We start from the raw sequence: 26,903 nt of genomic DNA, 5'->3' as shown, positions 1-26,903 counted from the left end.
TTCACCCACGAGATACGGGTCCGACGCACAGCGATGCGTCTCTCACCACGCTGGCGAGTGAGAAGTCCTCAAAGCAGTTTCCCAAGGACGCAGAGAGGAGTGGTTCTGTGCAAGCAGCCCCATCAAATAACGAGTTCTCCTGACCCCAAAGGACCAGCCACACGCCCAGGTTGATTTGTAACTCAGATCTCACCCCCAAATCCCCTGTTGTCAGCAGCTTAGTGACATAACGGGTGTGGAAAAAGTTATTTACTGTTCCCATCACGTAAGAACTAGGGGTCACTAAATGAGACTAATAGGCAGCAGGTTTAAAACAAACCAAAGGAAGTTTTTCTTCAGTCAGCGCACAGTCAACCTGTGGAACTCCTCGCCCAAGGATGTGGTGAAGACCAGGACTTTAGCAGGGATCAAAAAGGAGCTGGCTAGATTCATGGAGGTTGGGTCCATCAGTGGCTGTTAGCCAGGTTGGGTGGGTAGGGACGGTGTCCCTGGCCTCTGTGTGTCTGGAGATGGGTGACAGGGAAGGGGTCACATGAGGATTCCCTGTTGTGTCCCCTCCCTCTGGGGCACCCGGCACTGGCCACTGTGGGCAGACAGGACACGGGGCCGGATGGACCTTTGGTCTGACCCAGCCTGGCTGCTCCGATGTAAAATCTGAAGGTTACTTATGAGAAGAAGGAAGAAAAGGGCGAGAGGCCACGTTGGTTCAAGGCATCGGACTGTGAGGCAGTGGGGAGTTTGGGGGATTCAAAGGGGGGTTACATATGGGGGGGGCACTCTGCCCGGAGGTTACTGCTTCAATGTGACAAGGGGGAGTTTGGGGGGTTCAAAGGGGGGCTGCACACAGGGGCACTCTGCCCGGAGGTTACTGCTTCAATGTGACAAGGGGGAGTTTGGGGGGTTCAAAGGGGGGCTGCACACAGGGGCACTCTGCCCGGAGGTTACTGCTTCAATGTGACAAGGGGGAGTTTGGGGGGTTCAAAGGGGGGCTGCATACAGGGGGCACTCTGCCGGGAGGTTACTGCTTCAATGTGACAAGGGGGAGTTTGGGGAGTTCAAAGGGGGGTTACATACGGGGGCACTCTGCCCGGAGGTTACTGCTTCAATGTGACAAGGGGGAGTTTGGGGGGTTCAAAGGGGGGCTGCACACAGGGGCACTCTGCCCGGAGGTTACTGCTTCAATGTGACAAGGGGGAGTTTGGGGGGTCCAAAGGGGGGCTGCACACAGGGGCACTCTGCCCGGAGGTTACTGCTTCAATGTGACAAGGGGGAGTTTGGGGGGTTCAAAGGGGGGCTGCACACAGGGGCACTCTGCCCGGAGGTTACTGCTTCAATGTGACAAGGGGGAGTTTGGGGGGTTCAAAGGGGGGCTGCATACAGGGGGCACTCTGCCGGGAGGTTACTGCTTCAATGTGACAAGGGGGAGTTTGGGGGGTTCAAAGGGGGGCTGCACACAGGGGCACTCTGCCCGGAGGTTACTGCTTCAATGTGACAAGGGGGAGTTTGGGGGGTTCAAAGGGGGGCTGCACACAGGGGCACTCTGCCCGGAGGTTACTGGTCAATGTGACAAGGGGAGTTTGGGGGGTTCAAAGGGGGGCTGCACACAGGGGCACTCTGCCCGGAGGTTACTGGTCAATGTGACAAGGGGGAGTTTGGGGAGTTCAAAGGGGGGTTACATACGGGGGCACTCTGCCCGGAGGTTACTGCTTCAATGTGACAAGGGGGAGTTTGGGGGGTTCAAAGGGGGGCTGCACACAGGGGCACTCTGCCCGGAGGTTACTGGTCAATGTGACAAGGGGGAGTTTGGGGGGTTCAAAGGGGGGCTGCACACAGGGGGCACTCTGCCCGGAGGTTACTGGTCAATGTGACAAGGGGGAGTTTGGGGGGTTCAAAGGGGGGCTGCACACAGGGGCACTCTGCCCGGAGGTTACTGCTTCAATGTGACAAGGGGGAGTTTGGGGGGTTCAAAGGGGGGCTGCACACAGGGGCACTCTGCCCGGAGGTTACTGGTCAATGTGACAAGGGGGAGTTTGGAGGGTTCAAAGGGGGGCTGCACACAGGGGCACTCTGCCCGGAGGTTACTGGTCAATGTGACAAGGGGGAGTTTGGGGGGTTCAAAGGGGGGCTGCACACAGGGGGCACTCTGCCCGGAGGTTACTGGTCAATGTGACAAGGGGGAGTTTGGGGGGTTCAAAGGGGGGCTGCACACAGGGGCACTCTGCCCGGAGGTTACTGGTCAATGTGACAAGGGGGAGTTTGGAGGGTTCAAAGGGGGGCTGCACACAGGGGCACTCTGCCCGGAGGTTACTGGTCAATGTGACAAGGGGGAGTTTGGGGGGTTCAAAGGGGGGCTGCACACAGGGGCACTCTGCCCGGAGGTTACTGGTCAATGTGACAAGGGGGAGTTTGGAGGGTTCAAAGGGGGGCTGCACACAGGGGCACTCTGCCCGGAGGTTACTGCTTCAATGTGACAAGGGGGAGTTTGGGGGGTTCAAAGGGGGGCTGCACACAGGGGGCACTCTGCCCGGAGGTTACTGGTCAATGTGACAAGGGGGAGTTTGGGGGGTTCAAAGGGGGGCTGCACACAGGGGCACTCTGCCCGGAGGTTACTGCTTCAATGTGACAAGGGGGAGTTTGGGGGGTTCAAAGGGGGGCTGCACACAGGGGCACTCTGCCCGGAGGTTACTGCTTCAATGTGACAAGGGGGAGTTTGGGGGGTTCAAAGGGGGGCTGCACACAGGGGCACTCTGCCCGGAGGTTACTGCTTCAATGTGACAAGGGGGAGTTTGGGGGGTTCAAAGGGGGGCTGCACACAGGGGCACTCTGCCCGGAGGTTACTGGTCAATGTGACAAGGGGAAGTTTGGAGGGTTCAAAGGGGGGCTGCACACAGGGGCACTCTGCCCGGAGGTTACTGCTTCAATGTGACAAGGGGGAGTTTGGGGGGTTCAAAGGGGGGCTGCACACAGGGGCACTCTGCCCGGAGGTTACTGCTTCAATGTGACAAGGGGGAGTTTGGGGGGTTCAAAGGGGGGCTGCACACAGGGGCACTCTGCCCGGAGGTTACTGGTCAATGTGACAAGGGGGAGTTTGGGGGGTTCAAAGGGGGGTTGCACACAGGGGCACTCTGCCCGGAGGTTACTGCTTCAATGTGACAAGGGGGAGTTTGGGGGGTTCAAAGGGGGGCTGCACACAGGGGCACTCTGCCCGGAGGTTACTGCTTCAATGTGACAAGGGGGAGTTTGGGGGGTTCAAAGGGGGGCTGCACACAGGGGCACTCTGCCCGGAGGTTACTGGTCAATGTGACAAGGGGGAGTTTGGGGGGTTCAAAGGGGGGCTGCACACAGGGGCACTCTGCCCGGAGGTTACTGCTTCAATGTGACAAGGGGGAGTTTGGGGGGTTCAAAGGGGGGCTGCACACAGGGGCACTCTGCCTGGAGGTTACTGCTTCAATGTGACAAGGGGGAGTTTGGGGGGTTCAAAGGGGGGCTGCACACAGGGGCACTCTGCCCGGAGGTTACTGCTTCAATGTGACAAGGGGGAGTTTGGGGGGTTCAAAGGGGGGCTGCACACAGGGGCACTCTGCCCGGAGGTTACTGCTTCAATGTGACAAGGGGGAGTTTGGGGGGTTCAAAGGGGGGCTGCACACAGGGGCACTCTGCCCGGAGGTTACTGCTTCAATGTGACAAGGGGGAGTTTGGGGGGTTCAAAGGGGGGCTGCACACAGGGGCACTCTGCCCGGAGGTTACTGGTCAATGTGACAAGGGGGAGTTTGGGGGGTTCAAAGGGGGGCTGCACACAGGGGCACTCTGCCCGGAGGTTACTGGTCAATGTGACAAGGGGGAGTTTGGGGAGTTCAAAGGGGGGTTACATACGGGGGCACTCTGCCCGGAGGTTACTGCTTCAATGTGACAAGGGGGAGTTTGGGGGGTTCAAAGGGGGGCTGCACACAGGGGCACTCTGCCCGGAGGTTACTGCTTCAATGTGACAAGGGGGAGTTTGGGGGGTTCAAAGGGGGGCTGCACACAGGGGCACTCTGCCCGGAGGTTACTGGTCAATGTGACAAGGGGAGTTTGGGGGGTTCAAAGGGGGGCTGCACACAGGGGCACTCTGCCCGGAGGTTACTGCTTCAATGTGACAAGGGGGAGTTTGGGGGGTTCAAAGGGGGGCTGCACACAGGGGCACTCTGCCCGGAGGTTACTGGTCAATGTGACAAGGGGGAGTTTGGGGGGTTCAAAGGGGGGCTGCACACAGGGGCACTCTGCCCGGAGGTTACTGCTTCAATGTGACAAGGGGGAGTTTGGGGGGTTCAAAGGGGGGCTGCACACAGGGGCACTCTGCCCGGAGGTTACTGGTCAATGTGACAAGGGGGAGTTTGGAGGGTTCAAAGGGGGGCTGCACACAGGGGCACTCTGCCCGGAGGTTACTGGTCAATGTGACAAGGGGGAGTTTGGGGGGTTCAAAGGGGGGCTGCACACAGGGGCACTCTGCCCGGAGGTTACTGGTCAATGTGACAAGGGGGAGTTTGGGGGGTTCAAAGGGGGGCTGCACACAGGGGCACTCTGCCCGGAGGTTACTGGTCAATGTGACAAGGGGGAGTTTGGAGGGTTCAAAGGGGGGCTGCACACAGGGGCACTCTGCCCGGAGGTTACTGGTCAATGTGACAAGGGGGAGTTTGGGGGGTTCAAAGGGGGGCTGCACACAGGGGCACTCTGCCCGGAGGTTACTGGTCAATGTGACAAGGGGGAGTTTGGAGGGTTCAAAGGGGGGCTGCACACAGGGGCACTCTGCCCGGAGGTTACTGCTTCAATGTGACAAGGGGGAGTTTGGGGGGTTCAAAGGGGGGCTGCACACAGGGGGCACTCTGCCCGGAGGTTACTGGTCAATGTGACAAGGGGGAGTTTGGGGGGTTCAAAGGGGGGCTGCACACAGGGGCACTCTGCCCGGAGGTTACTGCTTCAATGTGACAAGGGGGAGTTTGGGGGGTTCAAAGGGGGGCTGCACACAGGGGCACTCTGCCCGGAGGTTACTGCTTCAATGTGACAAGGGGGAGTTTGGGGGGTTCAAAGGGGGGCTGCACACAGGGGCACTCTGCCCGGAGGTTACTGCTTCAATGTGACAAGGGGGAGTTTGGGGGGTTCAAAGGGGGGCTGCACACAGGGGCACTCTGCCCGGAGGTTACTGGTCAATGTGACAAGGGGAAGTTTGGAGGGTTCAAAGGGGGGCTGCACACAGGGGCACTCTGCCCGGAGGTTACTGCTTCAATGTGACAAGGGGGAGTTTGGGGGGTTCAAAGGGGGGCTGCACACAGGGGCACTCTGCCCGGAGGTTACTGCTTCAATGTGACAAGGGGGAGTTTGGGGGGTTCAAAGGGGGGCTGCACACAGGGGCACTCTGCCCGGAGGTTACTGGTCAATGTGACAAGGGGGAGTTTGGGGGGTTCAAAGGGGGGTTGCACACAGGGGCACTCTGCCCGGAGGTTACTGCTTCAATGTGACAAGGGGGAGTTTGGGGGGTTCAAAGGGGGGCTGCACACAGGGGCACTCTGCCCGGAGGTTACTGCTTCAATGTGACAAGGGGGAGTTTGGGGGGTTCAAAGGGGGGCTGCACACAGGGGCACTCTGCCCGGAGGTTACTGGTCAATGTGACAAGGGGGAGTTTGGGGGGTTCAAAGGGGGGCTGCACACAGGGGCACTCTGCCCGGAGGTTACTGCTTCAATGTGACAAGGGGGAGTTTGGGGGGTTCAAAGGGGGGCTGCACACAGGGGCACTCTGCCTGGAGGTTACTGCTTCAATGTGACAAGGGGGAGTTTGGGGGGTTCAAAGGGGGGCTGCACACAGGGGCACTCTGCCCGGAGGTTACTGCTTCAATGTGACAAGGGGGAGTTTGGGGGGTTCAAAGGGGGGCTGCACACAGGGGCACTCTGCCCGGAGGTTACTGCTTCAATGTGACAAGGGGGAGTTTGGGGGGTTCAAAGGGGGGCTGCACACAGGGGCACTCTGCCCGGAGGTTACTGCTTCAATGTGACAAGGGGGAGTTTGGGGGGTTCAAAGGGGGGCTGCACACAGGGGCACTCTGCCCGGAGGTTACTGGTCAATGTGACAAGGGGGAGTTTGGGGGGTTCAAAGGGGGGCTGCACACAGGGGCACTCTGCCCGGAGGTTACTGGTCAATGTGACAAGGGGGAGTTTGGGGAGTTCAAAGGGGGGTTACATACGGGGGCACTCTGCCCGGAGGTTACTGCTTCAATGTGACAAGGGGGAGTTTGGGGGGTTCAAAGGGGGGCTGCACACAGGGGCACTCTGCCCGGAGGTTACTGCTTCAATGTGACAAGGGGGAGTTTGGGGGGTTCAAAGGGGGGCTGCACACAGGGGCACTCTGCCCGGAGGTTACTGGTCAATGTGACAAGGGGGAGTTTGGGGGGTTCAAAGGGGGGCTGCACACAGGGGCACTCTGCCCGGAGGTTACTGCTTCAATGTGACAAGGGGGAGTTTGGGGGGTTCAAAGGGGGGCTGCACACAGGGGCACTCTGCCCGGAGGTTACTGGTCAATGTGACAAGGGGGAGTTTGGGGGGTTCAAAGGGGGGCTGCACACAGGGGCACTCTGCCCGGAGGTTACTGGTCAATGTGACAAGGGGGAGTTTGGGGGGTTCAAAGGGGGGCTGCACACAGGGGCACTCTGCCCGGAGGTTACTGGTCAATGTGACAAGGGGGAGTTTGGGGGGTTCAAAGGGGGGCTGCACACAGGGGCACTCTGCCCGGAGGTTACTGGTCAATGTGACAAGGGGGAGTTTGGGGGGTTCAAAGGGGGGCTGCACACAGGGGCACTCTGCCCGGAGGTTACTGGTCAATGTGACAAGGGGGAGTTTGGGGGGTTCAAAGGGGGGCTGCACACAGGGGCACTCTGCCCGGAGGTTACTGGTCAATGTGACAAGGGGAGTTTGGGGGGTTCAAAGGGGGGCTGCACACAGGGGCACTCTGCCCAGAGGTTACTGCTTCAATGTGACAAGGGGGAGTTTGGGGGGTTCAAAGGGGGGCTGCACACAGGGGCACTCTGCCCGGAGGTTACTGCTTCAATGTGACAAGGGGGAGTTTGGGGGGTTCAAAGGGGGGCTGCACACAGGGGCACTCTGCCCGGAGGTTACTGCTTCAATGTGACAAGGGGGAGTTTGGGGGGTTCAAAGGGGGGTTGCACACAGGGGGCACTCTGCCCGGAGGTTACTGCTTCAATGTGACAAGGGGGAGTTTGGGGGGTTCAAAGGGGGGCTGCACACAGGGGCACTCTGCCCGGAGGTTACTGCTTCAATGTGACAAGGGGGAGTTTGGGGGGTTCAAAGGGGGGCTGCACACAGGGGCACTCTGCCCGGAGGTTACTGCTTCAATGTGACAAGGGGGAGTTTGGGGGTTCAAAGGGGGGCTGCACACAGGGGCACTCTGCCCGGAGGTTACTGCTTCAATGTGACAAGGGGGAGTTTGGGGGGTTCAAAGGGGGGTTGCACACAGGGGCACTCTGCCCGGAGGTTACTGGTCAATGTGACAAGGGGGAGTTTGGGGGGTTCAAAGGGGGGCTGCACACAGGGGCACTCTGCCCGGAGGTTACTGCTTCAATGTGACAAGGGGGAGTTTGGGGGGTTCAAAGGGGGGCTGCACACAGGGGCACTCTGCCCGGAGGTTACTGCTTCAATGTGACAAGGGGGAGTTTGGGGGGTTCAAAGGGGGGCTGCACACAGGGGCACTCTGCCCGGAGGTTACTGGTCAATGTGACAAGGGGGAGTTTGGGGGGTTCAAAGGGGGGCTGCACACAGGGGCACTCTGCCCGGAGGTTACTGCTTCAATGTGACAAGGGGGAGTTTGGGGGGTTCAAAGGGGGGCTGCACACAGGGGCACTCTGCCCAGAGGTTACTGCTTCAATGTGACAAGGGGGAGTTTGGGGGGTTCAAAGGGGGGCTGCACACAGGGGCACTCTGCCCGGAGGTTACTGCTTCAATGTGACAAGGGGGAGTTTGGGGGGTTCAAAGGGGGGTTGCACACAGGGGCACTCTGCCCGGAGGTTACTGCTTCAATGTGACAAGGGGGAGTTTGGGGGGTTCAAAGGGGGGCTGCACACGGGGGCACTCTGCCCGGAGGTTACTGCTTCAATGTGACAAGGGGGAGTTTGGGGGGTTCAAAGGGGGGCTGCACACAGGGGGCACTCTGCCCGGAGGTTACTGCTTCAATGTGACAAGGGGGAGTTTGGGGGGTTCAAAGGGGGGCTGCACACAGGGGCACTCTGCCCGGAGGTTACTGGTCAATGTGACAAGGGGGAGTTTGGGGGGTTCAAAGGGGGGCTGCACACAGGGGCACTCTGCCCGGAGGTTACTGCTTCAATGTGACAAGGGGGAGTTTGGGGGTTCAAAGGGGGGCTGCATACAGGGGCACTCTGCCCGGAGGTTACTGGTCAATGTGACAAGGGGGAGTTTGGGGGGTTCAAAGGGGGGCTGCACACAGGGGCACTCTGCCCGGAGGTTACTGCTTCAATGTGACAAGGGGGAGTTTGGGGGTTCAAAGGGGGGGCTGCACACAGGGGCACTCTGCCCGGAGGTTACTGGTCAATGTGACAAGGGGGAGTTTGGGGGGTTCAAAGGGGGGCTGCACACAGGGGCACTCTGCCCGGAGGTTACTGGTCAATGTGACAAGGGGGAGTTTGGAGGGTTCAAAGGGGGGCTGCACACAGGGGCACTCTGCCCGGAGGTTACTGGTCAATGTGACAAGGGGGAGTTTGGGGGGTTCAAAGGGGGGCTGCACACAGGGGCACTCTGCCCGGAGGTTACTGCTTCAATGTGACAAGGGGGAGTTTGGGGGTTCAAAGGGGGGCTGCACACAGGGGCACTCTGCCCGGAGGTTACTGCTTCAATGTGACAAGGGGGAGTTTGGGGGGTTCAAAGGGGGGCTGCACACAGGGGCACTCTGCCCGGAGGTTACTGCTTCAATGTGACAAGGGGGAGTTTGGGGGGTTCAAAGGGGGGCTGCACACAGGGGCACTCTGCCCGGAGGTTACTGCTTCAATGTGACAAGGGGGAGTTTGGGGGGTTCAAAGGGGGGCTGCACACAGGGGCACTCTGCCCGGAGGTTACTGGTCAATGTGACAAGGGGGAGTTTGGGGGGTTCAAAGGGGGGCTGCACACAGGGGCACTCTGCCCAGAGGTTACTGGTCAATGTGACAAGGGGAGTTTGGGGGGTTCAAAGGGGGGCTGCACACAGGGGCACTCTGCCCGGAGGTTACTGGTCAATGTGACAAGGGGGAGTTTGGGGGGTTCAAAGGGGGGCTGCACACAGGGGCACTCTGCCCGGAGGTTACTGGTCAATGTGACAAGGGGGAGTTTGGGGGGTTCAAAGGGGGGCTGCACACAGGGGCACTCTGCCCGGAGGTTACTGCTTCAATGTGACAAGGGGGAGTTTGGGGGGTTCAAAGGGGGGGCTGCACACAGGGGCACTCTGCCCGGAGGTTACTGCTTCAATGTGACAAGGGGGAGTTTGGGGGGTTCAAAGGGGGGCTGCACACAGGGGCACTCTGCCCGGAGGTTACTGGTCAATGTGACAAGGGGGAGTTTGGGGGGTTCAAAGGGGGGCTGCACACAGGGGCACTCTGCCTGGAGGTTACTGGTCAATGTGACAAGGGGGAGTTTGGGGGGTTCAAAGGGGGGCTGCACACAGGGGCACTCTGCCCGGAGGTTACTGGTCAATGTGACAAGGGGGAGTTTGGGGGGTTCAAAGGGGGGCTGCACACAGGGGCACTCTGCCCGGAGGTTACTGCTTCAATGTGACAAGGGGGAGTTTGGGGGGTTCAAAGGGGGGCTGCACACAGGGGCACTCTGCCCGGAGGTTACTGGTCAATGTGACAAGGGGGAGTTTGGGGGGTTCAAAGGGGGGCTGCACACAGGGGCACTCTGCCCGGAGGTTACTGCTTCAATGTGACAAGGGGGAGTTTGGGGGGTTCAAAGGGGGGCTGCACACAGGGGCACTCTGCCCAGAGGTTACTGGTCAATGTGACAAGGGGGAGTTTGGGGGGTTCAAAGGGGGGCTGCACACAGGGGCACTCTGCCCGGAGGTTACTGCTTCAATGTGACAAGGGGGAGTTTGGGGGGTTCAAAGGGGGGCTGCACACAGGGGGCACTCTGCCCGGAGGTTACTGGTCAATGTGACAAGGGGGAGTTTGGGGGGTTCAAAGGGGGGCTGCACACAGGGGCACTCTGCCCGGAGGTTACTGGTCAATGTGACAAGGGGGAGTTTGGGGGGTTCAAAGGGGGGCTGCACACAGGGGCACTCTGCCCAGAGGTTACTGGTCAATGTGACAAGGGGGAGTTTGGGGGGTTCAAAGGGGGGGCTGCACACAGGGGCACTCTGCCCGGAGGTTACTGGTCAATGTGACAAGGGGGAGTTTGGGGGGTTCAAAGGGGGGCTGCACACAGGGGCACTCTGCCCGGAGGTTACTGCTTCAATGTGACAAGGGGGAGTTTGGGGGTTCAAAGGGGGGCTGCACACAGGGGCACTCTGCCCGGAGGTTACTGCTTCAATGTGACAAGGGGGAGTTTGGGGGGTTCAAAGGGGGGCTGCACACAGGGGCACTCTGCCCGGAGGTTACTGCTTCAATGTGACAAGGGGGAGTTTGGGGGTTCAAAGGGGGGCTGCACACAGGGGCACTCTGCCCGGAGGTTACTGCTTCAATGTGACAAGGGGGAGTTTGGGGGGTTCAAAGGGGGGCTGCACACAGGGGCACTCTGCCCGGAGGTTACTGCTTCAATGTGACAAGGGGGAGTTTGGGGGTTCAAAGGGGGGCTGCACACAGGGGCACTCTGCCCGGAGGTTACTGCTTCAATGTGACAAGGGGGAGTTTGGGGGGTTCAAAGGGGGGCTGCACACAGGGGCACTCTGCCCGGAGGTTACTGGTCAATGTGACAAGGGGGAGTTTGGGGGTTCAAAGGGGGGCTGCACACAGGGGCACTCTGCCCGGAGGTTACTGGTCAATGTGACAAGGGGGAGTTTGGGGGGTTCAAAGGGGGGCTGCACACAGGGGCACTCTGCCCGGAGGTTACTGGTCAATGTGACAAGGGGAGTTTGGGGGGTTCAAAGGGGGGCTGCACACAGGGGCACTCTGCCCGGAGGTTACTGGTCAATGTGACAAGGGGGAGTTTGGGGGGTTCAAAGGGGGGCTGCACACAGGGGCACTCTGCCGGGAGGTTACTGGTCAATGTGACAAGGGGGAGTTTGGGGGGTTCAAAGGGGGGCTGCACACAGGGGCACTCTGCCCGGAGGTTACTGGTCAATGTGACAAGGGGGAGTTTGGGGGGTTCAAAGGGGGGCTGCACACAGGGGGCACTCTGCCCGGAGGTTACTGGTCAATGTGACAAGGGGGAGTTTGGGGGGTTCAAAGGGGGGCTGCACACAGGGGCACTCTGCCCGGAGGTTACTGCTTCAATGTGACAAGGGGGAGTTTGGGGGGTTCAAAGGGGGGCTGCACACAGGGGGCACTCTGCCCAGAGGTTACTGCTTCAATGTGACAAGGGGGAGTTTGGGGGGTTCAAAGGGGGGCTGCACACAGGGGCACTCTGCCCGGAGGTTACTGCTTCAATGTGACAAGGGGGAGTTTGGGGGGTTCAAAGGGGGGCTGCACACAGGGGGCACTCTGCCCGGAGGTTACTGGTCAATGTGACAAGGGGGAGTTTGGGGGGTTCAAAGGGGGGCTGCACACAGGGGCACTCTGCCCAGAGGTTACTGGTCAATGTGACAAGGGGGAGTTTGGGGGGTTCAAAGGGGGGCTGCACACAGGGGCACTCTGCCCAGAGGTTACTGGTCAATGTGACAAGGGGGAGTTTGGGGGGTTCAAAGGGGGGGCTGCACACAGGGGCACTCTGCCCGGAGGTTACTGGTCAATGTGACAAGGGGGAGTTTGGGGGGTTCAAAGGGGGGCTGCACACAGGGGCACTCTGCCCGGAGGTTACTGCTTCAATGTGACAAGGGGGAGTTTGGGGGTTCAAAGGGGGGCTGCACACAGGGGCACTCTGCCCGGAGGTTACTGCTTCAATGTGACAAGGGGGAGTTTGGGGGGTTCAAAGGGGGGCTGCACACAGGGGCACTCTGCCCGGAGGTTACTGCTTCAATGTGACAAGGGGGAGTTTGGGGGTTCAAAGGGGGGCTGCACACAGGGGCACTCTGCCCGGAGGTTACTGCTTCAATGTGACAAGGGGGAGTTTGGGGGGTTCAAAGGGGGGCTGCACACAGGGGCACTCTGCCCGGAGGTTACTGCTTCAATGTGACAAGGGGGAGTTTGGGGGTTCAAAGGGGGGCTGCACACAGGGGCACTCTGCCCGGAGGTTACTGCTTCAATGTGACAAGGGGGAGTTTGGGGGTTCAAAGGGGGGCTGCACACAGGGGCACTCTGCCCGGAGGTTACTGGTCAATGTGACAAGGGGGAGTTTGGGGGGTTCAAAGGGGGGCTGCACACAGGGGCACTCTGCCCGGAGGTTACTGGTCAATGTGACAAGGGGGAGTTTGGGGGGTTCAAAGGGGGGCTGCACACAGGGGCACTCTGCCCGGAGGTTACTGGTCAATGTGACAAGGGGGAGTTTGGGGGGTTCAAAGGGGGGCTGCACACAGGGGCACTCTGCCGGGAGGTTACTGCTTCAATGTGACAAGGGGGAGTTTGGGGGGTTCAAAGGGGGGCTGCACACAGGGGGCACTCTGCCCAGAGGTTACTGCTTCAATGTGACAAGGGGGAGTTTGGGGGGTTCAAAGGGGGGCTGCACACAGGGGCACTCTGCCCGGAGGTTACTGGTCAATGTGACAAGGGGGAGTTTGGGGGGTTCAAAGGGGGGCTGCACACAGGGGCACTCTGCCCGGAGGTTACTGGTCAATGTGACAAGGGGGAGTTTGGGGGGTTCAAAGGGGGGCTGCACACAGGGGCACTCTGCCCGGAGGTTACTGGTCAATGTGACAAGGGGGAGTTTGGGGGGTTCAAAGGGGGGCTGCACACAGGGGCACTCTGCCCGGAGGTTACTGCTTCAATGTGACAAGGGGGAGTTTGGGGGTTCAAAGGGGGGCTGCACACAGGGGCACTCTGCCCGGAGGTTACTGGTCAATGTGACAAGGGGGAGTTTGGGGGGTTCAAAGGGGGGCTGCACACAGGGGCACTCTCCCCGGAGGTTACTGCTTCAATGTGACAAGGGGGAGTTTGTTGTTTCAGGGAACAGCCCAGAGTTGGAGCCGGGGTGTCTGGTGCCCTGGTGCCCCCGGGCCTGCTCCGAGGACACGGCCGGTTCCAGCCAGAGACAGACAAGGGGCTGCAGAGGGGCCCCGGCGACCGGCCCAGCTGGGAACACTGGACAGAGAGAGGGGGAGAAGAGGGGCCAGGCGACCCTCTTACCTGGGAAGAAGACAATGGCCGGGGGAGGGGCTGTTGCTGGGGTATTGGGGCTCTGCTGGGAGAGGGGGGCTGTTTTGGGGGGACAGAGCAGAGCAGGCAGGACTCAGCTGGCTGCAGGGGAGACTGACGTGGGGGGTGGGGGCCAGGCCGACTGGCCGGAGGGATCCTTTGCTGTGTTCAAAGTTTAATAATCCCTCCTGTTTGGGGCTGGCTGGGGGTCGCTCTGGGCTGGGGAGCAGGGGGGCTGTTCCCTCTAGGAGGGGGGAGGGGGCCCCCAGGTGAGAGCAGCCCCCCCGAGAGAGGGTTGCTGCACTGGAGGGCCCCCCTGGGAAAGGGCCGTCTCACTGCCGCTGGAGAGGAGGGGGTCCCCGAGGAGGGGCTGCCGCACTGGGGCGTGGGGTCCTCCCAGGAGCCGAGGGGCCACGTGTGGCACCGCCTGTGAGCCAGGACACGGACACAGAACAATGGCAAAGCTGCTGGCTCAAGCCGAGTCTCCGTCGCTGGCAGGACGCGGCTCCTCCCTTCCAACGCTCTGGAGGGAGGCCCTGGGCCAGAGGCCGCGTGGAGCTGGCCCCAGCTACCTTTTGCCTTGGAGGGGATCCCGCTGCTCCTGCGGGGGAAGGGCACACAGGCGAGTCCCGGCTCCGTGCGGTTTGCCTGGTCACTGCTGTGGCACGCCCAGGGGCACCCCGGAACGCCCACGCCGTGCAGATGGGCATCTCCTTGGGACGGGCTGCTCAGTTCTAACCCTCCCCCCGCTGGCCATAGCCAGGGTCTAAGGTGAATGCGGCGCCGCTGCTCATCACTCCACATACAGACTCATCCGCGCGGGTGCAGGGCTCCGTGCCGATACAGACCCACTCTCCTCAGGCACGGCCCCAGAGGGCTCCAGCTACCGGGACCTGCGGGTCCTGAGCCGTAGCTTCCGCCGCCTCCTCACTGAGAACGTGGCATCAATTTGGCAGCTCGGGCTGCAGGGACCCCCCTGCGTCTCAGGCCCAGGCTGCCCGGCCTTGTGCACAATGCTCCTCGGAGCTCCGGGGCTACCCACAGCCCGGCCTCCCCGCAGACCAAACCCTGGGCCGGGCCAGCTCCTCTCTCCCTCGGGTCCTGCCAGCCCTGGTGCAGAGCCCCCAGCCTGTCCTGGCTCAGCCCAGGTGGGACAGTGCTTGGCCCCGAGCTCTCGCTCCCTCACACAAAGGAGCGGTTTCCTGCGGCAATAGCACTGGCAGTGAGACCTCCCCGGGGACACGGCGTGTCGCTCTCTCCCCACGCAGCTCCTGGAGGCAGCTAGGGCTGCAGCTAAGGCCGCTCTGGGGCAGCTGGGGGCCAGGTGGGGCCCGGAGCCAAGCAGGGGCTGTGGGGCCAGTCCTGCTGGAAGCCCCAGAACTGGCAAAGCGATACGGCAGCACCACGAGCCCCGCCCGGGCGCTCTGGGCGGGGGGCAGCAGGGTCCATGCAGCTGGGAGGGGGAGATCCGGACGCTTCCTAGAGCTGCTGAGCATGAACCAGCCCCTCTAGCCACAGCGCAGGGACGGCCCTAGACCCTGCACCCCCCAGCCAGGGCCCGGCCCTCCCAGCGCTGCTGTGCCGTGCGCCCTGCCCCGTCATTGGGAGCCTTTCCCGCCTCCTCCAGGGGCAGCAGACACCTGGCGGGCGGCTCCGTGGCGCTACCCGGCCCCAGCTGCAGCGCTATGGCAACGCCCCCCCGGGACCGGCACCGAGGCAGCTGGTACGTTGTACACACGGCTCCAGCCCGGCCCCCTGGAGCTCCGACATCTACTGCTGGGGCTAGGGATCCACTCAGCACCACGGGGCTGCCATCCTCCCCCGCAGTGCCCCCTGCTCTGGGACAGACCCCCCCCACTGCCCTCCAGCGTGAGACAGCCCCCTGTGTCGGGCCAGGCCGGTCTGGGCACAGCTGAGGGCGTCCGCTCAGGGCAAATTGCTCAAATCCGGGGCTCCTTACAGCCCCCAGACTGGTGACCTCTCCACACAGGCCACAAACCAGTCCCACAGAGCGCTTCAGCTGCCTGCCTGAAGCCTCCCGAGCAAAACCCCTCCGACACCCCAGCAATATCTGTGCCCCAGATGGCCCCGGGCCTCATACACAGGTGGGGGGGGTCCTAGCACCCAATCCCACCTGCCCCGAACAAGTTCTGTCCGGTTCCAAGAAACCAGCCACAGATCCCTGGTCAATTTACCCTCTGGACCTTACCACAAATCACGCTGGGCCAATCCTTTAGAATCTAACAACTAAAGGTTTATTACTACAAGAAAGAAAAGCACAGGTATTTCTACACTACCACCCTAGTTCGAACTAGGGTGGTAATGCAGGCAACCGGAGTTGCAAATGAAGCCCGGGATTTGAATTTCCCGGGCTTCATTTGCATCTGAGGAGAGTTGGAAGTATTTCAAAGGGACGTTGTTAAGGGCCCAAAAGCAAACAATTCCGCTGTGTAGGAAAGATAGAAAATATGGCAAAAGACCAGCTTGGCTTAACAAGGAGATCTAGCATGATCTCAAAATAAAAAAGGAGTCCTATAAAAAATGGAAACTAGGACAAATAACAAAGGATGAATATAGGCAAGCAACACGGGAATGCAGGGGCAAGATTAGAAAGGCAAAGGCACAAAATGAGATCAAACTAGCTACAGACATAAAGGGAAACAAGAAGACCTTTTATAAATACATTAGAAGCAAGAGGAAGACCAAGGACAGGGTAGGCCCACTGCTTAGTGAGGAGGGAGAAGCAGTAACAGGGAACTTGGAAATGGTGGAGATGCTCAATGACTTCTTTGTTTCGGTCTTCACCGAGAAGTCTGGAGGTGTGCCTAACGTAGTGAATACAAGCAGAGAGAGGGTAAGTTTAGAAGATAGGATACACAAAGAACAAGTTAAAAATCACTTAGGAAAGTTAGATGTCAGCAAGTCACCAGGTCCTGATGAAATGCATCCCAGGATACTCAAGGAGCTGATAGAGGAGGTATCTGAGCCTTTAGCTATGATCTTTGAAAAATCATGGCAGACAGGGGAGATTCCAGAAGACTGGAAAAGGGCAAATATTGTGCCCATCTATAAAAAGGGGAATAAGAACAACCCAGGAAACTACAGACCGGTCAGTTTAATGTCTGTCCCAGGGAAGATAATGGAGCAGGTAATTAAGGAAATCATATGCAAACACTTGGAAGGTTGTAAAGTGATAGGGAATAGCCAGCGTGGGTTTGTGAAGAACAAGTCATGCCAAACTAATCTGATAGCTTTCTTTGATAAGATAATGAGCCTTGTGGATAAGGGAGAAGCGGTGGATGTCATATACCTAGACTTTAGTAAGGCATTTGATACGGTCTCGCATGATATTCTTATTGATAAACTAGGCAAATATAACTTAGATAGGGCCACGATAAGGTGGGTGCATAATTGGCTGGATAACCGTAGTCAGAGAGTTGTTGTTAACGGTTCTAAATCCTGCTGGAAAGGGATAACAAGTGGAGTTCCTCAAGGGTCTGTTTTGGGACCCGTACTGTTCAATATCTTCATCAATGATGTAGATATTGGGATAGAGAGTACGCTTATTAAGTTTGCAGATGATACCAAACTGGGTGGGGTTGGGACTTCTTTGGAGGATAGGGACATAATTCAAAATGACCTTAGCAAGTTAGAGAAATGGTCAGAGGTAAACAGGATGAGGTTTAATAAAGAGAAATGCAAAGTGCTCCACTGAGGAAGGAACAATCAGTTCCATACATACAAGATGGGAAGCGACTGTCTAGGAAGGAGCATGGCGGAAAGGGATCTAGGGGTCATAGTGGACCACAAGTTGAATATGAGTCAACAGTGTGATGCTGTTGCAAAAAAAGCAAATATGATTCTAGGTTGTATCAACAGGTGTGTTGTAAGCAAAACTGGTGAAGTCATTCTGCCGCTCTACTCTGCACTAGTTAGGCCTCAGCTGGAGTACTGTGTCCAGTTCTGGGCACCACATTTCAAGAAAGATGTGGAGAAATTGGAAAGGGTACAGAGAAGAGCGACAAGAATGATTAAAGGTCTAGAGAACATGACCTATGAAGCCAGGCTTCATGAACTGGGCTTGTTTAGTTTGGAAAAAAGAAGATTAAGGGGGGACATGATAGCGGTTTTCAAATATCTAAAAGGGTGTCACAAGGAGGAAGGAGAAAATTTGTTCCTCTTGGTTTCTGAGGACAGGACAAGGAGTAATGGGCTTAAAGTGCAGCAGGGGAGGTTTAGATTGGACATTAGGAAAAAATTCCTAACTGTCAGGATGGTCAAATATTGGAATAAATTGCCAAGGGAGGTGGTGGAATCTCCCTCTCTGGAGATATTTAAGAACAGGTTAGATAGACATCTGTCAGGGATGGTGTAGGTGGAGCTTGGTCCTGCCTTGAGGGCGGGGGGCTGGACTCGATGACCTCTCGAGGTCCCTTCCAGTCCTATGATTCTATGATTCTATCATCTTGCCGGGTGCTGCCATTTTTAAATGTCCACTACTGCGGACTCTGTGCCGCGCGGCTACATACGGCACGGACTAGGTAGTTCGGACTAGGCTTCCTATTCCGCGTGTAGCCACGGGGCACGGAGTCCACACTAGCAGACATTTAAAAATGGTGGCGCCCGGCAAGATGCAAATGAAGCCCGGGAAATTCAAATCCTGGGCTTCATTTGCAACTCCGGTTGCCTACATTAACCACCCTAGTTCGAACTAGGGGGCTAGTGTAGACATACCCCATGAGAATGAGGTTGTCAAAGGATAGTAAGTTACATGCACCGAATCTCCCAGTTCTCGGTGCAGGCTCTAGCAGAGATGTTGCAGCTGCTGGTTTAAAAGTTCTTATTGCACATCCTACGATCAGGATGGGTCCACAGGTCTTCCGGGCTCTTCAATCCCTGCAGTGCTGCCTCTGGGATGAAGTGCTGAGCTGAGAACAAAATGGCATCGACCACATGGCAATTGTATCCCCCCTTCCTGGTTTCTCCCAGGCTGGCTGGAGTCACATGGCCAGTGGCCAGGGGTGTCTTTGGCCTTCAGAGGCCCATTGTTCCCTGGAGCGTCGCTCATTAGCACGTCCCTGGGCAAACATTCCTGGCCCATTGCTCAAGCCCATTCAGAGAGATTCCCGTCTCCATCCAGAGTACGGACCCTAACTCCACACACAGACATTGTACAGATCTATGAAGAGCAGACACAGAATCAGAAGAAAGTAGCTTTTGTTTGACCCCTCCCATGGCCCCCTTTGTACCACTTTTGGGTCCAACACCCCCCATGGGCGCAGCAGTGACCCAGCTTCTCCCCTCACAATCCAATAATGTGACACCCCCCCCACTACCCCCAGCTCTGGGACAGTCCCCCACTACCCTCCAGTGTGGGACAGCCCTCCCACTACCCCCAGCTCTGGGACAACTCCCTCACTACCCCCAACTCTGGGTCACCCCCCACACACAGCTCCCCACTCTGGGACAGCCCCCCCAGCTCTGGGACAGTCCTCCCCACTGCCCTCCTTTCTGGGACAGCCCCCTACACTACCCCCAACTCTGGGACAGCCCCCTCACACAGCTCCCCACTCTGGGACAGCCCCCCAGCTCTGGGACAGCCCTTCCCCCCACTGCCCTCCTTTCTGGGACAGCCCCCCACACTACCCCCCAGCTCTGGGACAGCCCCCCACTGCTCCTCCAGCTCTGGACAGGCTGCAAACTACCGTCTCCCACTGATCCAGGCTTCCCCTTGACCCAGGGTGGGGCCATCTGGTGAGTTAGGTCCCAGGGAGTCCTGAGCGGCTGAGCCTGTGCGCCCCGAACGGGGCTTGGCCGCCAGACCCCGGCCCGGCCCATCCCCAGTCACCCTCCCCAATGCCCTGGAGCACAGAGGCCCCAGGAGAGTCTGAACTGGGACACCCCAGTGAGGGGCTATTGGGGCCTAGGCCAGAGCCTGCCTTTCAGCCCTGCGAGAGGCGCCTCAGGGGGAGGGTCGGCCGGCAGCTCCCCCCCTTTCCTAGCAGCCAAACACACAAGGGGGAGAACCCGCCAAGCCAGAGCAGCAGCATCTGTCTCTGGGGACGTCTCCCCGCAGGCTCACCCCAGAGACCCAGGCCTTGGCCCCTAGGGCACAGCCTGGAGCCTGCTCTGCCATGGGCTCCCAGCCACTGCCTGGGGCCCCCGGCCCTCCCTACAGCCCCCCCCACGTGCCCAGCGGCTGGGCCCCCCCCGGGCCCCCCCCCCCCCGGGCCCCCCCCCCGTGCAGCCCCCCACACACACGTGCCCAGCGGCTGCCCCCCCCCCCGCGCCCACAGCCCCCCCCCCCCCACACACACGTGCCCAGCGGCTGGGACCCCCCGTACAGCCCCCTCCCCCCACACACGCGCCCAGCGGCTGCCCCCCCCCCCCCCCCCACCCCCCCCCAGCGCCCCCTCCCCCCACACACACCCCCCCACACACACGTGCCCAGCGGCTGGGGCTGGCTTCACACCCATTTTGCGCCCTGCTCTGCCCGGAGCCCCCTGGGCCCAGCAGCAGGCGCGGGGCGGCTCAGTCTGGCTCTGGGCTCCCCGCCCCGCCCCGCAGCCTGCCCGGACCCGCACCGGGCGCCCGGCCGAGCCCCGCCCGCGCCAGCGCCTCCCGCCCGCCCCGCCAGGACAGCGCCCGGCTGATCAGCACCAGCCTGCGGACAGCTCCTAGCGCCGGCCGGGCCCGGCCCTACCGCCCCCGCCCGGTCCTACCGCCCCTACCGCCCCCCCCGCCCCCGCCGCCCCCCGCCCCTACCGCCCCCCCCCCGCCCGGCCCTACCGCCCCCGCCCGGTCCTACCGCCCCTACCGCCCCCCCCCGGCCCTACCGCCCCCCGCCCCCCCCCCCCCCCCGCCGCCCCCCGCCCGGCCCTACCGCCCCCGCCCCCGCCCCCCGCCCGGCCCTACCGCCCCCCCCGCCCTACCGCCCCCCCCCGCCCTACCGCCCCCGCCCCCCGCCCGGCCCTACCGCCCCCGCCCGGCCCTACCGCCCCCGCCCCCCCCTCCCCGCCCCTACCCCCCCCCCGGCCCTACCGCCCCTACCGCCCCCCGCCCGGCCCTACCCCCCCGCCCGGCCCTACCGCCCCCGCCCCCGCCCGGCCCTACCGCCCCCGCCCGGCCCTACCGGCCCTACCGCCCCCCCCCCGTCCTACCGCCCCCCGCCCGGCCCTACCCCCCCCCCCGCCCTACCGCCCCCGCCCGGCCCTGCCCGGCCCTACCGCCCCCGCCCGGTCCTACCGCCCCGCCCCCCGCCCGGCCCTACCGCCCCTACCGCCCCCCGCCCGGCCCTACCGCCCCCCCCCCCCGTCCTACCGGCCCTACCGCCCCCGCCCGGCCCTACCGCCCCCGCCCGGTCCTACCGCCCCTACCGCCCCCCGCCCGGCCCTACCGCCCCCCCCCCCCCCCCGGTCCTACCGCCCCCCGCCCGGCCCCCCCGCCCGGTCCTACCGCCCCCCGCCCAGCTCTGCCCCCAGTCCCCCTGCGCCGCCCCCACACAGCTCTGCCCCCCGCCCAGTCCCCCCTGCAAAGCCCCCCGCCCCTCTGCCCAGCCCCCATACAGCTCTGCCCCCGCCCCTCTGCCCAGCCCCCCCCGCTCCCGGCCCTGCCCCCACATAACCCCGGACACCGCCCCCCCCCCCCGCGGTGCCCAGCCCAGCTCGCTCCCGCCTGCGCCAGGCTCGCTCCGCAGTCGGGCTCGGCAGGGGAAGATGGCGGAGCGGGCGGAGATGTTCTCGCTGGCCCCGTTCCACGCGCTCTCCCCGCCGGCCTGCAGGTAGGAGCCCCCCCCGGGCCCCCCCCGGCCCCGGGCCCCTGCCCCCCCCCGGCCCTGCTCCCTGCCCCCCCCCCCGGCCCCCCCCCCCGGCCCTGCTCCCTGCGCCCCCCCCCCCGGGGCCCCCCCGGCCCTGGCCCCCCCCCGGCCCTGCTCCCTGCGCCCCCCCAGAGCCCCGGGCCCCTGCCCCCCCCCGGCCCTGCTCCCTGCGCCCCCCCCCGGCCCCGGGCCCCTGCCCCCCCCGGCCCTGCTCCCTGCGCCCCCCCCAGGCCCCGGGCCTCTGCCCCCCCCGGCCCTGCTCCCTGCGCCCCCCCCGGCCCCGGGCCCTGCCCCTGCGCCCCCCCCCCGGCCCTGCTCCCTGCGCCCCCCCCCCCCCCGGCCCCGGCCCTCTCCCCCCCCCCGGCCCTGCTCCCTGCCCCCCCCCCCGGCCCTGCTCCCTGCCCCCCCCCCCCGGGCCCCGGCCTCTGCCCCCCCCCGGCCCTGCTCCCTCCCCCCCCGGCCCTGCTCTCTGCCCCCCCCCCCGGCCCTGCTCTCTGCCCCCCCACCCCCGGGCCTCTGCCCCTCCCCCCCCCGGCCCTCCTCTCTCCCCCCCCGGCCCTGCTCTCTGCCCTCCCCCCCCCCCGGGGCCCTGCCTCTCCCCCCCACCCCCGCGTCCCCCCCCCCCCGGACCTGGTCTCTGCCCCCCCGTTTGGTCTCTGTCCCCCCCCATCTCTGCCTGCCCCCTTGCTTCCCCTTGGCTAGGTCTTCCCTTGCCCCACCAAGCCAGGTCTCCTCCCCATATCCCCCACTGGGCTGGGACCCCCACCCCTGGTGGCTGTTGCAATATTCCTGCATGGCCCTGGCCAGCCTGCCCTACTCCAAGGGGCCCTGGTGGGGCAGGGAACAGCACTGCCCCTTGCAGCTCTCCCCAGGTCTGCCCTGCCTAGTGGGCCCCGGTGTGGGGCAGAGAGTGGGGGAGCTGGGGGGGCAGGCTTCCCAGGGAAGCCTTGAGGAGAGGCCAGGCTCAAGCGCCCCCCCTCCCCCGGCCGAGCCTCAGCACTTCAGGCAGGGGGCCAAGCCTCAGTTTTATTGGCTGGGGCTCCCCTGCCCCATGGCGGTAGCTGGGCCCAGCCCCACAGGTCTCAGGAGTGGTGTGTGGGTGGGGGCCTGCCCCAGAGAGTAGCAAGCTTGTGGGGATGGGGGTGTCAGAGCCCCGGCCAGGCCTGAGACCCCTCCCAAGGACTGGTCCCCGGGGGGTCCATCCCCACAAAACGGTGCCTTTGGGGAGCGGCGCCTAAACAAGGTGCATCCAGGGCACAGCCCCCACCTGGGGGAGCCCCCTGCAGGCAGAGAGCAGAGCCCAGAGCCCCTGGAACAGGGCTGACCCCTCCCGCCCCAGCCCAGTGCATCCCTCCTGCTCCAGCCTGGGGCTCCGAATGCCCCTTCCCCCAGGGGCACTTCCCAGCTGCATCCTCCCCCTTTGGGGCGCGTGTCCCGGCCCTTCCCCGGGCGCGTCCCTGGCCCCCGGGGGCCCTGCCGGGAAGTCGCGCAGCCGCCCTTGGCCCAGTTCCGCCCGCGTGTCCTTGGGCTCGGCAGGCCGGGCGCCTGGTGCCCCCGCTGAGCCCCACTGGACAGATGTGGCCCCTTGAATCCTCCCCGGGAGGCAGCACGTTGCTCTCCCCGCTCCGAATGGCTGTTTATCGTCAGGCCGGGGGTCCCAGGGGCCCATCCCCTCAGGTCCTCGGCTCCGGTGCAGAGATCTGGCTGGAGCTGCGCTCTGCTCCTCTGGGGGTGCGGCACTGCCCAGCCAGGGCTCCCCCCCCCCCGCCGGCACTGCCCAGCCAGGGCTCCCCCCCCCCCCCGCCGGCACTGCCCAGCCAGGGCCCCCCCCCCGCCGGCACTGCCCAGCCAGGGCCCCCTCCCCCCGCCGCCGGCACTGCCCAGCCAGGGCTCCCCCCCCCCCCCGCCGGCACTGCCCAGCCAGGGCTCCCCCCCCCCCCGCCGGCACTGCCCAGCCAGGGCCCCCCCCCCCCCGCCGGCACTGCCCAGCCAGGGCCCCCCCCCCCCCGCCGGCACTGCCCAGCCAGGGCCCCCCCCCCGCCGGCACTGCCCAGCCAGGGCCCCCCCCCCCCCCGCCGGCACTGCCCAGCCAGGGCCCCCCCCCCCCCCCGCCGGCACTGCCCAGCCAGGGCCCCCTCCCCCCCGCCGGCACTGCCCAGCCAGGGCCCCCTCCCCCCCCCCCCGCCGGCACTGCCCAGCCAGGGCCCCCTCCCCCCCCCGCCGGCACTGCCCAGCCAGGGCCCCCCCCCCCCCCGCCGGCACTGCCCAGCCAGGGCCCCCTCCCCCCCCGCCGGCACTGCCCAGCCAGGGCCCCCTCCCCCCCCCGCCGGCACTGCCCAGCCAGGGCCCCCTCCCCCCCCGCCGGCACTGCCCAGCCAGGGCCCCCCCCCCCCCCGCCGGCACTGCCCAGCCAGGGCCCCCTCCCCCCCCCGCCGGCACTGCCCAGCCAGGGCCCCCTCCCCCCCCCGCCGGCACTGCCCAGCCAGGGCCCCCTCCCCCCCCGCCGGCACTGCCCAGCCAGGGCCCCCTCCCCCCCCCGCCGGCACTGCCCAGCCAGGGCCCCCTCCCCCCCCGCCGGCACTGCCCAGCCAGGGCCCCCTCCCCCCCGCCGGCACTGCCCAGCCAGGGCCCCCTCCCCCCCCGCCGGCACTGCCCAGCCAGGGCCCCCTCCCCCCCCCGCCGGCACTGCCCAGCCAGGGCCCCCTCCCCCCCCCGCCGGCACTGCCCAGCCAGGGCCCCCCCCCCCCGCCGGCACTGCCCAGCCAGGGCCCCCTCCCCCCCCCGCCGGCACTGCCCAGCCAGGGCCCCCCCCCCCGCCGGCACTGCCCAGCCAGGGCCCCCCCCCCCCCCCCGCCGGCACTGCCCAGCCAGGGCCCCCCCCCCCCCGCCGGCACTGCCCAGCCAGGGCCCCCCCCCTCCCCCCCGCCGGCACTGCCCAGCCAGGGCCCCCTCCCCCCCGCCGGCACTGCCCAGCCAGGGCCCCCTCCCCCCCCCGCCGGCACTGCCCAGCCAGGGCCCCCTCCCCCCCCGCCGGCACTGCCCAGCCAGGGCCCCCTCCCCCCCGCCGGCACTGCCCAGCCAGGGCCCCCTCCCCCCCCGCCGGCACTGCCCAGCCAGGGCCCCCTCCCCCCCCGCCGGCACTGCCCAGCCAGGGCCCCCTCCCCCCCGCCGGCACTGCCCAGCCAGGGCCCCCCCTGCCCAGCCATTCCCCAGGCCCAGCTGGCAGCAAGATTCCCAGGGCGCCCTGATGCCAGGGTGGGGGCAGGGTGGCCTGGTGCCCCCGGCAGAGGCGCCAGATGGCTGCCCACGCGAGGGGCTCCGTGGCACGGGGGTGCGGGTTGCTGGTGGGCCCCATCCCAGGCCGTGTGGGAAGGTGCAAGCCGAGGGATTCCCAGCGTGGGTGGAGCCGTGGCCCCCCAGCCCGGTCTGCACGTGGCAGAGCAGAGCCGGGCTCTTTGCCCTGGCCAGGCACGCGCCGCCCAGAGACGCTTGTTTTGTGCACTGGAGAGCCAGGGCCCCGTGGGGCAGCGGGGCAGCGGGCGCGGGGCAGCGGGGGCGGGGCAGGCGCGGGGCAGCGGGGGCGGGGCAGGGCGGGGCAGCGGGGGCAGGCGCGGGGGCGGGGGCAGGGGGGCGGGGCAGCAGGCGTGGGGCAGCAGGCGCGGGGCAGGCGCGGGGCGGCGGGGCAGCGGGCGCGAAGCGGGGCAGGCGTGGGGCAGCGGGGGCGGGGCAGGCGTGGGGCAGCGGGGGCGGGGCAGGCGTGGGGCAGCGGGGGCGGGGCAGGCACGGGGCAGGCGCGGGGCAGGCGCAGGGCAGCGGGGGCGGGGCGGGCGCGGGGGCTGCCGACCCCTCTGGCACCCCGTGGCTGGTTTCGGTGGGGAGAGGGCAGCCAGGGCAGGGCTCGCAGACTGGCCCCGTGCCGCACGCTCCCTCCCCAGCCCTGAGAGCCCCAGGCAGGCCCAGCCCGGAAGGTGAGAGCCGAGGAGCCAAACGCCAGTTTGCCTGGCCCCGATGGAGAAGGGGCTAGGAGGGGGGGGCGCAGGGACCCCGGCTCGGCCCAAAGCGGGGCGCCCGCGTGTCCTAGAGCACTCTCGGCTGCAGTGCTCGGCCATGGGCTGTCCCCTGCAGCCGACGGACACCCGGCCCAGGGCAGACCCCACGGCCTGAGCGTCTCCTGCAGCCGGGGCACTCCCTGGAGCACCCTGGGAAGCATCCTGCAGAGCGGAGCTTGGCCTCTCCCTCTAAGAAGCCAGCCCCCAGAAAGCAGGTGTCAGGCTGGCTGCTGAGCTGCGTTCACACGGGGCAATCCGGTGTCAGGCTGGTTGCTGAGCTGTGTTCACATGGGACAATCCGGTGTCAGGCTGGTTGCTGAGCTGTGTTCACACGGGACAATCCGGTGTCAGGCTGGTTGCTGAGCTGCATTCACATGGGGAAAATCCAGTGTCAGGCTGGCAGCTGCATTCACACGGAGACAATCCGGTGTCAGGCTGGTTGCTGAGCTGTGTTCACACGGGACAATCCGGTGTCAGGCTGGTTGCTGAGCTGTGTTCACACGGGACAATCCGGTGTCAGGCTGGTTGCTGAGCTGTGTTCACATGGGACAATCCGGTGTCAGGCTGGTTGCTGAGCTGCGTTCACACGGGACAATCCGGTGTCAGGCTGGTTGCTGAGCTGCATTCACATGGGGAAAATCCAGTGTCAGGCTGGCAGCTGCATTCACACGGAGACAATCCGGTGTCATGTTGGTTGCTGAGCTGCGTTCACACGGGACAATCCGGTGTCAGGCTGGCTGCTGAGCTGCGTTCACATGGGGAAAATCCAGTGTCAGGCTGGCAGCTGCGTTCACACGGAGACAATCCGGTGTCATGTTGGTTGCTGAGCTGCGTTCACACGGGACAATCTGGTTTCAGGCTGGTTGCTGAGCTGCGTTCACACGGGACGAATCTGGTGTCATGTTGGTTGCTGAGCTGCGTTCACACAGGACGAATCTGGTGTGATGTTGGTTGCTGAGCTGCGTTCACACGGGGACAATCCGGTTTCAGTCTGGTTGCTGAGCTGCGTTTACATGGGGACAATCCGGTTTCAGTCTGGTTGCTGAGCTGCGTTCACACAGGACGAATCTGGTGTGATGTTGGTTGCTGAGCTGCGTTCACACGGGGACAATCCGGTTTCAGTCTGGTTGCTGAGCTGCGTTTACATGGGGACAATCCGGTTTCAATCTGGTTGCTGAGCTGCGTTCACACGGGGACAATCTGGTTTCAGTCTGGTTGCTGAGCTGCGTTCACACGGGACAAATCTGGTGTCATGTTGGTTGCTGAGCTGCGTTCACACGGGGACAATCCGGTTTCAGTCTGGTTTCTGAGCTGCGTTCACACAGGACGAATCTGGTGTCATGTTGGTTGCTGAGCTGCGTTCACACGGGGACAATCTGGTTTCAGTCTGGTTGCTGAGCTGCGTTCACACAGGATGAATCTGGTGTGATGTTGGTTGCTGAGCTGCGTTCGCACGGGGACAATCCGGTTTCAGTCTGGTTGCTGAGCTGCGTTCACTCGGGGACAATCCGGTTTCAGGCTGGTGGCTGAGCTGCGTTCACTCGGGGACAATCCGGTTTCAGGCTGGTGGCTGAGCTGCGTTCACACGGGGACAATCCGGTTTCAGGCTGGTGGCTGAGCTGCGTTCACACG

General features: G+C 63.9%; 2 protein-coding genes across 5 annotated transcripts in view; one reads left to right on the top strand and one right to left on the bottom strand.

The window, feature by feature from the left end:
- Nucleotides 1-26,903, bottom strand: part of LOC112547409 (C-type lectin-like) — a 416,253-nt gene that overhangs the window by 348,686 nt on the left and 40,664 nt on the right. The window lies entirely within an intron of this gene.
- MAPK8IP2 (mitogen-activated protein kinase 8 interacting protein 2) overlaps nucleotides 21,048-26,903 on the top strand; it is a 58,152-nt gene continuing 52,296 nt past the window's right edge. For all 3 annotated transcript variants that reach the window (XM_075916730.2, XM_075916729.2, XM_075916728.2), the window contains exon 1: nucleotides 21,048-21,186. In XM_075916730.2, the coding sequence (XP_075772845.2) occupies nucleotides 21,122-21,186 (65 nt within the window). In that variant the 5' untranslated portion in view covers nucleotides 21,048-21,121. The remainder of the gene's footprint in view (nucleotides 21,187-26,903) is intronic.

Source organism: Pelodiscus sinensis, chromosome 1 (assembly GCF_052426305.1).
Source record: "Pelodiscus sinensis isolate ZL-2025 chromosome 1, ASM5242630v1, whole genome shotgun sequence".
Taxonomy (NCBI): Eukaryota; Metazoa; Chordata; order Testudines; family Trionychidae; genus Pelodiscus; species Pelodiscus sinensis.
This window is presented reverse-complemented; position numbering and strand designations above follow the sequence as displayed.